This window comes from Pan troglodytes, chromosome 7 (assembly GCF_028858775.2).
Source record: "Pan troglodytes isolate AG18354 chromosome 7, NHGRI_mPanTro3-v2.0_pri, whole genome shotgun sequence".
NCBI lineage: Eukaryota > Metazoa > Chordata > Mammalia > Primates > Hominidae > Pan > Pan troglodytes.
The window spans coordinates 16433126-16449413 of NC_072405.2; the positions used below are offsets into that span (position 1 = coordinate 16433126).

A 16288-nucleotide genomic window follows, 5' to 3' on the forward strand; every position below is an offset into this window, starting at 1 on the left:
TTAGCAAAGTGCATTCAAAGTTCAGCCATTTTAAAGTCTTCCCTGGCGTTTACTTTCTAGCAAGCCCTCTCATGTCTCCTCTGTGCATAAACACAGCCCCAGGGTCAGCCAGGAATGTGTGGATAGCTCAGCCCCTCTCTGGTCTTTGGGGTACATATGTGCAGCTTAATCCAAGAATATGTTTGTCTCAACCATTACCAGAACTCAAGCTAGTAGAGCCTTTGGACTTCCCTGCTAATCTACCACCAAGATTATTCATTCCTCTAAGAATCTATTGAGTCTCCTTCCACTGTGGCAGAGAATCTTCCAGTTCTTACAGTTCTGTCACAGCAGAACTTCTGTGTCAGCCAAGCTGGGAGGTATGCAAACAGCCACAGGGCAAGATTCCCACAGTTCGTACCTGAAGCTCAGCACATTTTCAAGCAAAGCTACTTCTCAGATTATTATATGCCTTTGATTTCCAGAGTGCTAAGATGGTTTTGTTAATTTTGTCCAGCTTTACAATTGCTTTTTAGGAAGAAAATTTGCTGACTTCATCACTAAGCCATAGCCAGAAGTTCTTCTCCTTTAAGATTTTAGTATAATTAAATTTTAAACAAATTTCACACAATTTTCACATGGCTTTTATTTAATGAAATGACATTGGAAGCTGATTCCACTCTCTAGTTACAACACAGCATTTGAAATGTTGACATAGTCATTAAATGCCTTTACAGGAGAGATTAATTCAATATAATACTTTATTCGGTATTTTGTGGTCACAATTCCAGAGAGCCAGAGCTGTGAAATTATAAAAGCTACCCTTCTCCAAAGAGCATAGGAGAACCCATCTGTGTTATTTATTGCTGTGTAACAAACTACCGTAAGTTTAGCACCTTACAAAAGCCACGTGTTTATTACTTCAGTTTCTGCAGGTGAGAAATCTGGGCATAGCTCAGATTTCATGGTCTCTCACAGGCTGCAGTCGAAGTGTCACCTCATCCTGGCTGGGATCTCATCTGGATCCTTAACTGGAGGAAGAATCTGTTTCCAAACTCATAAGGTTGCTGGCCAAATTTCAGTTTCTCAAGGGCTCTTGGACCGAGGGACTCAGTTCCTAGGTGGCCGTGGGCTGGATGCTGCCCTCAGTTTCTTGCCAAGTGGCCTCCTCCACATGGAAACTTGCTTTAATAACAGCCAGCAAGGGAGTGTGTCTGCCAGCGAGATGGAAGCCAGAATCCTTAGTATTTTAATCATTGAGAAGTGTGATCCCCTCCATGTGGAGTATGCTATTGATTAGAAGCAAGGTACTCAGGGGAAGAGAAGGGTGTACGGTAGTCAATACGAGCATGTGGGCATAATTGGAAGCCATTTGAGAAGCTCCTTACTGTACCATCTCATTAAAACATGAGCAGAAGGAAAATACTGAGTTTAACTCACACATTTATTTTTAAAAATGAAAAAATCAGCAGACTAATATTTCTGTTGACAATCATGGCACATCAGAAAATATGATTATAAAATACATGGGAACCATCACCAAATATATACAAATGATATCAAATAAATTTTTTAAATGAAAAAAGCTATTAAAGAACAGCACAAATCAGAGTTAGAAATTGATAATATGCCAAAAGGAAAAATGGAAAAGAGATATAACAGCGATAAGGAAATATTTCAAATGAAAAAGCCACTAAAGTAATGAGGACTAAACTAGAATTAACGTAACCAAAATGCCTCTATGGATTGTACTATACGGATAATACGGAATACAAAGATAGAAACAGAAAAAAATTTGAAAAACAGATTAATTTTTTCCAAGTAATTGATTGATATAGTAGATAATGAATATCTAACATATGTATAATAGATTTTCCTAAAGAAAAAAAGCGATGGGCAAAGGATTATTACTGAAAGTTATATTTGTTAAAAATATCCTGAAATAAAGGAAAGCTTTAACCTATATATTGAAAGGACACACTACTGAGCTGGAAAAATCAGTCCAAAATGCTCAAAATTGAGACATATTTAAATATAGTAGTTCTCAGACATTTTCCTTTTAGGATGTCTATACAGTCTTAACAATTCTTGATAATCCCAAAGATCTCATATTTACATGGGTTACATATATTAATATTTATCATATTAGAAAACACTGAGAAAGTTAAAATGTATTTATTGATTTTAAAATAATAAACCATTTTTGATAATATAAATAAAATACTTTATAAAAATAATTGTATTTTCCAAAACACACAAAAAAAGAACTGTGGCATGTTTTACCTTTTTTCAAATTATTTTAAAGACTGGCTTAATAGAAGACAGCTGGATTCTTCAGTGTGCTTCTGCACTCAATCTGTGGCATTATATCATTTGGTTGAAGTATATGAAGGAAATCTGGCCTTTCACATATATGTAGTTCGGAAAGAGAAGACTATTTTCACAGCCTTTTTAGATAGTTGTGGATATTTCTTGATACTATTCCAAAATTTGAAAAGTGGTCATTTTTAAAGGTCAGTTGCAGTATGGAATCTATAGCCAAATCAGTGAGCTTTCCATACTCTGTTATATTAACATTTATCAGGCTTTTTGTGGATCTTTTACTTATGCATTATTTTATAGCATCAAACAGGCATTATTTGGAAAATGTTGGTTCACTGCTATGCAGATTTACCAAATGTTCACACAGTTTGTGATACAATATTCAAAAATCAGATTCATCAGCATCATCACCAATCTTATTATAAAAACCTTTAAGTCAAAAATCAACTCAAGATAGATCAAAGACTTAAATATAAGCTCTGAAACTAAAAAACATTTTAGAAGACAACATTGGAAAATATCTTCTAGAATCAGCCTAGGCAAAGAATTCATGATTAAGACCCCAACAGCAAATGCAACGAAACAAAAATAAATAAATGGACCTAATTAAACTAAAAAGCTTCTGCACAGCAAAAGAAATAATCAGCAGAATAAACAGACAACCCACAGAATGGGAGAAAATATTTGCAAACTACACATCTGACAAAGGACTAGTATCCAGAATTTACAAAGAACTCAAACAAATCACCAAGAAAAAAACAATCCAATTTAAAAGCGGGCAGAGGACATGAATAGACATTTCTCAAAAGATGATATACAAATGGCCAACAAATGTATGAAAAAATGCTCAACATTACTAATCATCAAGGAAATGCAAATTAAAACTGCAATAAGATGCCACCTTACTCCTCCAAAAATGGCCATTATTAAAAACATGCATTGTTTTGTGGATGTTGGTGTGGATGTGAGGGAAAGGGAGTGTTCTACACTGCTGATGGGAGGGTAAATTAGCACAACCGCTATAGAAAACAGTATGGAGATTCCTTAAAAAGCTAAAAGTAGATTCTACCATTTGATCCAGCAATCCCACTACTGGGTATCTACCCAGAGGAAAAGAAGTCATTATATGAAAGACACTTGTATACGCATGTTTATAACAGCACATTTCACAATTGCAAAGATGTGGAACCAACCCTAAGTGCCCATGAACTAATGCGTGGATAAAGAAAATGTGGTATGTATACGCCATGGAATAGTAATCAGCCATTAAAAGGAATGAAACAATATATTTTGCAGCAACTTGGATGGAGCTGGAGGCCATTATTCTAAATGAAGTAACACAGGAGTGGAAAACCAAAAACCGTATGTTCTCACTTATAAGTGAGGACTAGGCTATGAGTATGCAAAGGCGTATGGAGTGATATTAGTATTATGAACTTTAGAGACTAAGGGGGTGGTGGGAGGGGGACCAGGGATACAAAACTGGACATTAGGTACACTGTAGAGTATGGAGGATGCACCAAAATCTCAGAATATATAATTAATTTATGTAACAAAAAACCACTTGTTCCCCAAAAGCTATTGAAAAATTTTGAAACACAAACCTTTAAGTTTGGGAAGCTGTCAAGCTCATGGTGCTGGCTATGAATACCGAGTTTTCTGAAATTGTGAAGTGTGCCTGAAAGTTCAGTGTTATCATTGGCAGTAAATATTTTTAAATGACAGGATTACTTTTATTAATTTTCAAGAAATGCTTGCCAAATATCCACATCCAAATAATGATAGTTTGTCTTTAAGTTGTTCTTTGAAGAAAAAATGGTTTTTTTTGAAAAACGTGCCAAGTTCAACTTGCACCTCAAACAATTTCACACACACTTCTCCTTGAGCTAATCATCACACTTCAGGTGTGGAGCAGAAATCCATGGTGTGTAATTTTCATTTCTTCACATAGAGTATTCAAAAAATGTATATTCAAGCATTGACATTTAATACAATTAATCATTTTTAGTACTTCATCAAGGATATTCTTAAGTAAAACGCATTTTTTTAGTACTGTGAGTGATTGGTAGTGAGGAATTTGGTAACTAATACTATAATTTGTTTCTAGAGCCTTGATTCATGATCAGACACTATTTCTTTTGGACTGTCATTGCAAATATCAACAAAATTAAAAAGGGCAAATGTATCATTATGAAGATAGTTTTTAATCTAATGAGTCCACTGGAAGGTTCAGGAACCCCCATGTGTTGTTCATGGTTCACACTCTGAGAGCCACTGTTTCAATATAGCTACTTGGCTTAAAGAAAAAGAAAAAAATCCTTTGAACATCCAAGCTAAAAGGTCATATCATTCCTAAGAAAAAGAAAATGAGTTTGACCTTAGACTTTTTGACAGAAGTGCTTTAGGCTAGAAGAAAACAGAATCCTATACTTAATATTTATAAAAAGAAAATTTATGCCAAGCATTTTATATCCAGCCAAACTGACCTCAAATTATAAAGGCCACATTCAACTTTGTGAACATACCAGAGCTCAGAAAATTTTGTTGCCATAAACCTTTTCTAAGGAATCTACTACAGAACAAACTTGAGCCTGCCAAAATAATTTGAGAGGTATTATATAAGGGTGGATAGTGAGCATATAATATACTTGCAGTAGAACTAAGACCTTAAGATAGAGTGAAGAAGGCAATATAGTATATAATAGTGTAATGTTTTGACAATATAGCTATAGGAGGATGATAAAAAATTCAGAGGAAATAGGAACAGTACTGTGATGCTTAATTTTATGCCTCAACTTGATTGGGCTAAAGGATGCCCAGATAGCTGTTCAAACATTATTTGGGTGCACGTCTGAGAAGGTGTTTCCAGAGGAGATGAGCATTTGAATCTGTAGACTGAATAAAGAAGACCAGCCCTCATCAATGTGGGTGGGCATCATCCAGTCTGTTGGGGGCACAGATAGAACAAAAAGGTTGAGGAAGGACACCTTTGCTTCCTGTTTGAACTGGAACATCCATCCTCAGACATCAGTACTCCTGGTTCTCAGACCTTCAGACTAGGACTTAAACTATTATTGCCTTCCTTCCTTTCCCTGCCCTCCAGTTTCTTAGACCTTTGGACTTGGATTGAATTACACCACTGGCTTTCCTGGTTCTCCACCTTGCACATGGCAGATTGTGAGATTTCTTGGCACCTATAATCACATGAACAAATTCTTATAATAAATCTATCTGTCTGTATCTATATCTACATCTGTCCTCCTACTGGTTCTGTTTCTCTGGACAACCCTAAGACTAGTATATAAAAAATAGAACAAACTTTCAGATTGAGATAAAAGACATACAAGGCAAATGCATAAGAGGTAAGTTTTATGATATATTGATATTCAACATCTTAACATAATTAAATGAAGATGGGAAGTCATTGAAAGAACAAAGGAGAGTTCATGTTTACTGCTACAATGTGCAATGAAGATATAAGTTATTAATATTTTTGGAAATTTTAAAACATCTCTCCCATACCTATACAAATCAAGTGGACCAAAAAATTGAGTAAGGATGTGGAAAAACTAGCATTATCAGTAAGCTAGAACACATAAATATATATATCGAAGTTGCAAAATCCAATAATGAAAAATTTGCCTTCTTTCCAAGTGCACATTGAGCATTATTGTTTTAGTCCATTCTCACGCTGCTATAAAGAGCTGCTCAAGACTGCGTAATTTATAAAGAAAGAGGTTTAAATGATTCACAGTTCTGCATTGCTGGGGAGGCCTCAGGAAACTTGCAATCATGGCAGAAGGGGAAGCAAACAGGTCCTTCTTCACACGGCAGCAGGAGAGAGAAGTGCAGAGTGAAGTGGGGGAAAAGCCCCTTATAAAACCATCATATCTTGTGAGAATTCACTCACTATTATGAGAATAGCATGGGGGGATCCTCCCCCATGATTCAGCTACCTCCCACCAGGTCCCTTCCATGATGCATGGGGAAGATTATGGGAACTACAGTTCAAGATGAGATTTGGGTGGAGACACAGCCAAAGCATATCAGTTATGAAATGAATATATTTTGGGCCACAATGAAAATCTCACTAAATTAAAAAAATTAGCAATAATACCCACAGCATTCTCCAACCACAATAGGATAAAGCTAGAAATCAATAACAATACAAAAATAAAACACTTTTAAAATAATCTGTGAATTTACAAGGATCTTATTAAACCACCACTGGATCAGAGTGAAAATACAGATCCAAATTGCAGAATGTCTTTGAAATGTCAATAATGAGCTAAAACGAAACAGCCAGGGTGGGTAGATAGCAAACCCATCTCTGCTCCAGAATGACAGCGTGTCATGTGAGGCACTAATCCCTGCTGAATGAATTGCAGCCAGGCACCAGCACCGTCTGCTTCTATTACTTTAGCATTCTGTCTTGCTTCAGTGACACCAGTGATTACACTGTCTGTTGTCTCAAGACCAAATGTCTTTCTCATCATGTGTGTTGGGGACATGGGCAATGATTCACATAAGAGCCAGTAGTTCCTGCCCTGGCACCAGTATTGGCCTCAGCTATGTCCATGGATCAGTCAAGTATACAGAGCATGAGGCATGCAGGGGTCAGGGCTCTGCCTCCTTTCTTCTCTGTCATTGGTCAGGGTCATGACCTTGATCCTGTGCAATAATATCTGTCCTTCAATTCTCTTTGTGATCGTCCCACCATAGCAACTAAGATTTTAAAAATCTCAGTTAAGGAGATCTCCGCCTGTATTTTGGAAGCTTGCTGAGCAGATGGCTTTGCTCCCTTTGGAAAAGTCAGAAGCCAAGGCCAGCGTTTAGTTAGAAAGGGTGTGTTAGCCCCAAATATGTCTTGCTTTCTAGGTTATCTTGGAAGGGGTCAAGAAGAATCCATCAGAAGAACATTCTGATGCTCATATTTTAAACTTGGCTGGAGGCAGACTTACAAGCATCCTTTGGAATGGAAGGGGTGGCAAAGTCCTTTCCTGCAGCAGAAGAGGCAGCGTTAGCTTCATGCTTTAACAAGAAAAAGCAGAGAGGCAGGTGGCACCCCAGGGAGTTCCAGACAAGGGATTGATACAAAACCAGAGGAGAAGCATATTTTCTAAAGAATAAGGACTCTATGTAGAGCTGAGACCCTGCACACTGCCCTCACTAAGCCACATGTAAGTTTCTTCTTTCAGGCACGCAGGCTTGTCCCAACATTATAACACCACTTAGATACAACAGATACCTGTTGGACAAACAGAGAAACACCAGGAATGCAAGTACACATCATAAAACCACGTGAGGATGCAGAGAAGGTGGCCATCTGCAAGCCAAGGGGAGAAGCCTGGGTAGAAACCAGCCCTGCTGACACCTTGACCTCAGACTTTCAGTCTCCAGCACTGTGAGAATGTAAATTTCTGTTGTTGAAGCCTGCCCACCTGCGGTATTTTGTTATGGCACCCCTAGCAAAAGAATATGAGTCATGGTTATTTTTCAGATATGAAAACACAGGACCCTTCTTTGCCTCCATGTCTTTGCAGTTCTGGTTCTCTGCCCTTGACACATCCCTTCATGAAGTGTAGCCTTGATATCTTTTGTAAATCCCTCCTGGACCACACCTGGCAACTGGTGTGTCCTCTGTGCTGTCCAAGCACCTGAAACCACACACCTGTAAAGCACTAATCACAGTGAAAAGAAAATATTTGTTTATATGACTATCTCCCTCATTAAACTATCAGATTCTCAAAAACAGAGACTGTCTTGTATTGGCATGCAGCTGCACAGAATGATATTAATCCTTATCTTTTGTTCATAAACATTTGTCACTGGTTCATACATGGTTTTAAAAAGAAATTAGGTGTTTTCTATTTTATTCTAATTTTTTTTTTTTTTTTGAGACAGGGTCTCACTCTTCTCCCAGGCTGGAGTGCTGTGGCTCGATCTTGGCTCACTGCAACCTCTGCTTCTCGGGCTAGAGTGATCCTTCCACCGCAGCCTCCCGAGTAGCTGGGATTACAGGCACACACCACCATGTCTGGCTAATTTTTTGTATTTTTTGTAGAGGTGGGTTTTCGCCATGTTGCCCAGGCTAGTCTCAAACTCCTGGGCTCAAGGGATTCGCCTGCCTCGGCCTTCCAAAGTGCTGGGATTACAGACATGAGCCACTGCACCACCTAGCCTTATGTTTAATAATTCAATAGGCAACCATGAACCAATTACCTAAACAATAGCTGAAATGTAATATCTAACAATATTATCACCATCAACAACTATCCTCGATCTTTATCCCATATTAAACATCATCTTGAGTCTTATATTCATGACTTGCTTGCCCTTGATATCCTTTTATGTGATTTAATTACTATAGATATCTACAGGCATTTAGAAACATGTATCTATAGATATCTGTATGTAGTAATTATATATAATATACATATATTTCTAGGACTGTATCTATTTTTAGAACAAATAGGAATCTATTTTAGATGTTTTTAATATTATAAGATGGGTATCATTCTATATGTAATCTTTTGTCTTAATTATAATTAACCTTCCATTGCTAAAATTCATCCATATTGTTGCATATGGCTGATTCTTTTGTTATTATATGAATAAACATCACTTTGAGCCCTCTAGCACTCAATTATTAGGTATTTGTTTTGTTTAGTCTTGCTCTGAACAGCGCTGCTATAGGCTTTCTTGCACATGTTGCCTTGTGTATGTTGTAAACATGTATATGTTTACATGTGTAAGAGTTTCTCTTGGGTATTGTGGTAGGCAGAGTGTCGCCTGACCCAAAGATGGTCACAGTCTAATTCCTAGAACCTGCGAATATGTTAGCTTACATGGCAAAGGGGAGTTAAGTTTGCAGATGAAATTTAGGTTTCTCATCAGTTGATTTTGAGATGGGGAGGGTGTCTGCATTATTTAAAGGGGACCAATGTAATTACAAAAATTCCTTATAAGTCAAAAACGGAGGCAGAAAAGAGGACCAGGGAGAGGTCAGCATGAGAAGAACTTGGCCTGATGTTGACTTTGAAGATGGAGGAAGGGATCATGGACCAAGGAATGTGGAACATCTCTGAAATCTGGAAAAGACAAGAAAATGGAACATCCCTTACTGACTCCTGCCAGCACTTTGATTTGAGCCTGGTCAGAGGTGTTTTGGACTTCTGACCGCAACCGTAGAGTAATACATTTATGTTGTTTTATGTCACTAAATTTGTGGCGATTTGTTATAGCAGCCATGGGAAACTCATACAGGTAGATAATTACAAGTAGAGCTCCTGTCACAGGCTAATATATTCCCATCTGTAGTAGATGCGGAGAATGTGGTTTCCAATTATTTGCCCTCTTAATAGCAGACTTTGAAAGTTCTTGTTTGCTCACATGCTGCCAATGCTCAATGTATCAATATTTGTAATGTTATCTTTTCTGAAAGGTTACAGAGTTATCTCAGTGTGGTCTTAATTTGCATTTTCTAGATAATTAACAAGTCTAGCACATTTTTACATTTTTATTGGCCACTGAACATCCTCTTTCTTTGAGGTGTTTGTTCAGCCCTTGTGCTCATTTCTTGGTTGATTGTCTCTCCTTTTCCTTATTGATGTGTGGATGTGTTAAATACGTTCTCAGATCAATGTGGTTTTCAGTTACAGGTGTCGCAAATATCTTCTCCTATTGTCGCACCTGTGCCTTCTGATTCAGACATTCTTCATTTTCATGTTTAGTTAGTGCTGGAAATCCACACGTGGCTCCCCGGTTCTGGGGCGTTATCAGGGATGTTCAGTGAAACAAAGTGAGGAACTTCTATGAAGCTCCACCTGCACTCACAGCTCAGGTAGTCAAGGGCTGGTAACCTGGGAAACTATGGGAAGGACAGGGAGCACCCCCTTCACAGCCCCATACTTCCAGGGAGCAGGCTGTAGGGGACAGTATAGCAATACGGTGCCTTTCTGCTATACAGCTGCTTAACTGGCATCGGTATAACATAGGGCACAGAGATTTTGTGGATGATGTTAGCGCTGTTTGTGGAAAATTATGCGTTGGCTCAGGAATAAAAAGAAGACTTTGAGTTCTGGGGAGATAATCACAAAGAGTGGGGGTGCTGAAAATCTTGGATGCTTTTCCAGAATAGGAGAGTTCCCAAACTGATGGAGTTCAATCCCAGACTCAGGCCCTCTTCAGAAAGAAAGCAACAGCATCCCCACATGGTGACTGTTTTGGGCTCCAGCCCCAGCTCCAGTTCCTCTTTCCTCTCCTCAAACAGAAGAATAACTTAATAGAGAAATCGAGAACATAAATCGTGAATACCCAGCCCTGTAGGTAAAGAGGATGATCTCGTGCTAATTCTCAAGAAAAATAGGAAAAGGCCAGGCGCGGTGGCTTACCCCTGTAATCCCAGCACTTCACAAGGCTGAGGCAGGCAGATCACTTGAGCCCAGGAGTTCAAGACCAGCCTGGGCAACATGGCAGGACTCCATCTCTACAATAAATACAACAAACTAGCCAGGCGTGGTGGTGCATGCCTGTGCTCCCAGGTACTCAGGAGGCTGAGGCAGGAGGATGACTTGGGCCCAGGAGGTCAAGGCTGCAGTGAGCTATGATCACATGACTGCACTTGAATCCTGGGCAACAGAACAAGACCCTGCCTCAAAAATAAAAACTAATAAAAATAGGAAAAGATACTCTATCTTTTGTATTTTGGAGTTAAAGGCTGAGCTGGTTAGAACTAACCCGAGGTCATAAATCAACTGCAAAAACAAAAATTATGAAAACAACAAAAAAGCATGAATACACTTTAGCATTAGGTTATATATATTAATATTTATAAATCTCTTTACATATGAGTAGGTAGATACAGATATAGATAGATAAAATACATATATATAGATATAAAAATAAATAAAATTTTGTTGGGTGTACTCCAGGAAATAGAAAATTTTAGCTGCTTTATCATCTTTACCCAAATAAATTAAAGTTGCCCCTGTAATACATAAGTTTATAAAAGAAAAAAAAAGAAATGAAATGGATAGAGACATAAAAAGTAAGAAAATAGAATTGGTGAAGTTAAAACCAAACAAGCAGCAGCAAGACAAGAACCCAATCCCTTGTAAGTGACAATGTGGGCTGATGTAAGCTATTCATGCAGAATGCAGAAGACATGGGCCAGGAATGGTGACTCATGCCTTTAATCCCAGCACTTTGGGAGGCGGAGGCGGGCAGATAACCTGAGGTCGGGGGTTCAAGACCAGCCTGGCCAACATGGTGAAACCCCGTCTCTACTAGAAATACAAAAATTAGCCGAGCGTGGTGGTGCATGCCTGTAGTCTCAGCTACTCTAGTTCAAGCACCAGAATCACTTGAACCCCGGAAGTGGAGGTTCAAGCAATTCTGAACCCAGGACGTGGAGGTTTCAGTGAGCTGAGATCATGCCACTGCACTCCAGCCTGGGAGACAGAGTAAGACTCCATCTCAAACAAACAAACCAACAAAAAAGAAGAAGAACGCAGCAGACCTTCATGCACGATTCAATGCGGAATTGCAGGAATAAGATGAAAGACACAGGAGATGGACAACTTAGACCCGGCATGTGAGTAACCAGTATACCTGAAGTAAAGAAAAGGGAAAAAATTGGAACTGAAAAGCCTTTGAAATCCATAACAGAAGGAATAAAAACAATTTTCTTGAAAGAAAGATTTAAACTACAGAGAAAAAGAGTTTTATATAAGAACTTACTGTTCCAGGCAGGATGGAAAACTTTGCAGGAAATTAAAGCACTTGCCAAAAATAACTAGAAAACTCAGATAAAATGCAGAAACCTTATGTTTAAGGGCATAAAGACCTGCTAAAGCAAGCCTAGGAATTTTAAAAGGAGAAGAAAGCAGAAATTGAGGCCGAGTCAGTATTTGGAGATATGACAGGCAAGAACTTCCAAGAATTGATGAAAGACATCAACTCATCATCTGAAATAATTTTGTGTGTCACCAGCAAGGTAAATACAAGAGAACCCCACACCTAGGAATACCATGTTCAAACGGCTGAAAACTAAGTAGAAGGGAAAAAAATCTCAAAAACAGCAAAACAATACATACTATCATCAGAGGAATAACAGTGAAGTCGGCAGACTTTTTAACTTATGCTTAAATTCCGGTGTTGAAAATTAGTCCCATGGTCTTGCCTAGATGCAAAGGGGACATTATGAAATGCAATGTATGGATGAGCAGAGACTCCCTTCCTTCCTTCCTTCCCCTCCCTTCCCCTCCCCTCCCTCCCTCCCTCGCCCCCTCCTTCCCTCCCTCCCTCGCCCCCTCCTTCCCTCCCTCCCTCGCCCCCTCCCTCCCTTCCCCTCCCTCCCTCCCTTCCTCCCTTCCTCCCTTCCCCTCCCTCCCTCCCTTCCCCTCCCTCCCCCTCCCTCCCTCCCTCCCTCCCTCCCTTCCCCTCCCTCCCTCCCTCCCTTCACCTCCCTCCCTCCCTCCCTTCCCCTCCCTCCTTCCCCCTCCATCCCCTCCCTCCTTCCCCCTCCGTCCCTCCCTGCCTCCCTTCCCCTCCCTCCCTCCCTCCCTTCCCCCTCCCTCCCTGCCTCCCTTCCCCCTCCCTCCCTGCCTCCCTTCCCCCTCCCTCCCTGCCTCCCTTCCCCCTCCGTCCCTCCCTTCCCCTCCCTCCCTCCCTTCCCCCTCCCTTCCCCCTCCCTCCCTCCGTTCCCCTCCCCTCCCTCCCTGCCCCTCCCCTCCCTCCCTCCCCCCCTTCCCCTCCCTCCCTTCCTTCCTTCCTTCCTTGACGTAGTCTCACTCCATCACCAGGCTGGAGTGCAGTGGCGCAATCTCCGCTCACTGCAACCTCCACCTCCCGGGTTCAGGCAATTCTCCTTCCTCAGCCTCCCAAGTAGCTGGGATTACAGGTGCATGCCACCATGTCCAGCTAATTTTTGTATTTTTAGTAGACACAGGGTTTCGCCATGTTGGCCAGGATGGTCTCAATCTCTTGACCTCGTGATCCGCCCGCCTCAGTCTCCCACAGTGCTGGGATTACAGGCGTGAGCCACTGCGCCCAGCTGGGCAGACACACTTTCTAGTGTCCTTCTACAACATGGAAAAGAAGCATGATTTCTGTAGACAGTTAACCACTTCCAGCATATTGCCCCTTACCCTTCACTGATGCATTCCTACTGCTTTGGTGAAAGAAGCATCTTTAGACCTTCTTATGGGACATAGAGAGGGATGGAGAGGGATTCATTAGCATAATGAATCTGCCCCAATTTCTCATCTCCCTAAGAATTTATATCCCTTTCTATTCAGTGTAACTAGAAATATCTGACATAACTGCATCATTTAATGTAGACCACTTTTAAATGCAAGGTTTAACTAACCAACCAAGCAAACTATTAGAGCCACTCCCAGCTGTTCATTAGTTTATTGAATTCAGAATATGCCATAAACTAATTATATGGATTAATCCAGTCCACTCCAATGCTATCTTTTTTCCCCCTTGTTTTAGTACTTTTAGCCTTATCTCAACCATATTTTGCAGGTGCATTCTGATGTCTTAGCAAAATTTTAGCATCCTTTTGTTGTTAAATGTCCTCCAGATCCAATTTTTGTACTTTTTTTCCTGTGGGATACTGTGAAATTGAGTTGTATTTATAATCCTGGAGGCCATGGGAGTTGGTGGGTTGAGTTTTGAAGATAATTAGCATCCTTCTATAAAGTAACTGCTTCATATGAGATCATTCCAGGACTCTCAAGCAGGAAATGGCCAGAGTTTTCAGAAGAGAGGAAAGGTTTTTTTGCTGGTAAGTGAGACTCGGTGGGATTTGTGTGTTCAAGGTAATTGAATACTGTATTAATCGTGCCTTTTTGTGTTTTTGAAGTTTTTGTATTTTCAATGTTGTGTATTTTTGATGTTTGATATCTGGGACCTTGTTGATCCTAGAGTGTCTGACTATCCCAGGGCTGGACAATTCCTAGACAGAGTAAAAGACCCATCTGCAAGTGCACTTTTCATATGCAACCCAACCAATGCAAAGCGACTACCCACCAAATACCTCCTTTGTTGTGCTGTCTCTCCCCTAATCACCAGAGCCAGGTGCCAGGCAACTGGCAGCCATCTCTATCCTCCAGAGCCTGCTGAATTATCCACACTAGCCAATCCTCAGCCTGTGGAGCCTGCCTCACCCATTCCTTCCTGCAAAGCCCACAGTAAAGACTCTGCCTACATGCTCTTCCCTGCTCCTTCTGCCTCTGGTGCTTCCCCATGTGGTTCTGCATGCTCCTCCTCCCAGAAACTGTGAATAACAAACTCTCTTTTCAATGGCAGTTGTCTTGTGATCTGTTGGCTTTACCACACATAAATAATAGTAATGCTTCCATTTTATAACAGATATATGAAAATCTACCCAAATCCTCCTATTCTGAGTCTCAGATGTCTAATCTTTCCCCCAACCCTACCTTTCACATGAGAGACCTAGAAAGGCTGTGAATTCTATTTATATTGTATTCGTGAAATCAATAGGATTAAATTTGGAGCCCAAGAGTTTGCTACACCAGTTCTACAGCTACAAGAGAGAAGAGGCTTGGCCGGGCGCGGTGGCTCCTGCCTGTAATCCCAGTACTTTGGGAGGCCAAGGTGGGTGGATTACAAGGTCAGGAGATTGAGCCCATCCTGGCTAACACGGTGAAACCCCATCTCTACTAAAAATACAAAAAATTAGCTGGGTGCAGTGGCAGGCACCTGTAGTCCCAGCTACCCGGGAGGCTGAGGCAGGAGAATGGCGTGAACCCAGGAGGCAGAGCTTGCAGTGAGCCAAGATAGCGCCACTGCACTCTGGCCTGGGTGAAAGAGCAAGACTCTAAGAAAAAAAAAAAAAAAAGAGAGACTTAAGCCAAAAATAAAATAAAATAAAAACCTGAGCTGCTATTTTCTTAAATTCAGCTCTTCTAAACAGTTAGCTTACCCCCACAGTTATTGTGTTAACAGCAGCAAATCCATGTGGGTCTGCAGCAACCTCACTTCTTGCCTCCTCAGAAGAAAGAGTTTGACTGAGGGGCATAAGGCAGAGGGAGAAACTAAGGCAAGTTTTTGAGCAGTAGTGAAAGTTTATCAAAAAGTTTTAGAGCAGGAAAGAAAGGAAGTAAAGTACACTTGGAAGAGGGCCAAGCAGGCAACTTGAGAGATTCAAGTGTGCTGTTTGACCTTTGACTTGGGGTTTTATACGTTGGCAGGCTTGAGGGGTCTGCGTCTCTTTTTCCCTGATTCTTCCCTTGGGGTGGGCTCTCCACACGCCCAGTGGCCTGCCAGCACTTGGGAGGTGAGGATGCGCAGTGTGTTGACTAAAGTTGTGTGCGTGTTCACTTGAGGCATTTTTCCCTTATCAGTCGAACATTTCTGGAGGAAGTTCATATACCAGTTAAACTATGCCATTTTGTCTCTTAGTGCACATGCTTGGGCCCACTAACCCAGCTCCTGAGATCTTACTGGGAAGCTGCTGGTCACCAGCTTTAGGTGTTTTGTATCTACTGTGAGACTGCCATTCCCTGGTGCCAGCTGTGACCAATTATTGTTTTAAAGAGACAGCTTAACAACTGCTGACCATTACCTGACAGTCACCTGCCACTCCTCATTGGGGGATGGGGCTCTCTCCTGCTCTGCTCTTGTCTGCCTTGCTGCCTACCTGACAGTCACCTGCCACTCCTCGTTGGGGGATGGGGCCCTCTCCTGCTCTGCTCGTGTCTGCCTCGCTACCTATTCTAGCACTTGCGTTCCTCGTTCCCATCATAATGGCCAATAGCAGCAACCACTTGGGCTACCAAAAGCTTGCCTTAAATAGCTATTTTTACTGACTATCTGTATGCCACTTTCAAGTGGAAACAAAGACATCTAGGTCAGATATCAAATAAAAACCAAACCAGATACCCAGTCCTAGAATACACAGGTCAGCAAAAAAATGACATAACTCCAGAAATAGACCTGTACTTATACTAATTTA

General features: G+C 40.8%; 1 protein-coding gene across 5 annotated transcripts in view; it reads left to right on the forward strand.

Annotated features, from left to right (window-relative positions):
• MSRA (methionine sulfoxide reductase A) overlaps nucleotides 1-16288 on the forward strand; it is a 461700-nt gene that overhangs the window by 404105 nt on the left and 41307 nt on the right. For 4 of the 5 annotated variants that reach the window (XM_016959072.4, XM_016959075.4, XM_054656519.2 and 1 more), the window contains one exon: nucleotides 7500-8947. The exons of the other annotated variant lie outside the window; for it this stretch is intronic. In XM_016959072.4, coding sequence (XP_016814561.1) covers nucleotides 7500-7526 — 27 coding nt within the window. In that variant the 3' untranslated portion in view covers nucleotides 7527-8947. Of the gene's footprint in view, nucleotides 1-7499; nucleotides 8948-16288 lie in introns of those variants that run through there. 5 annotated transcript variants of the gene reach the window in all.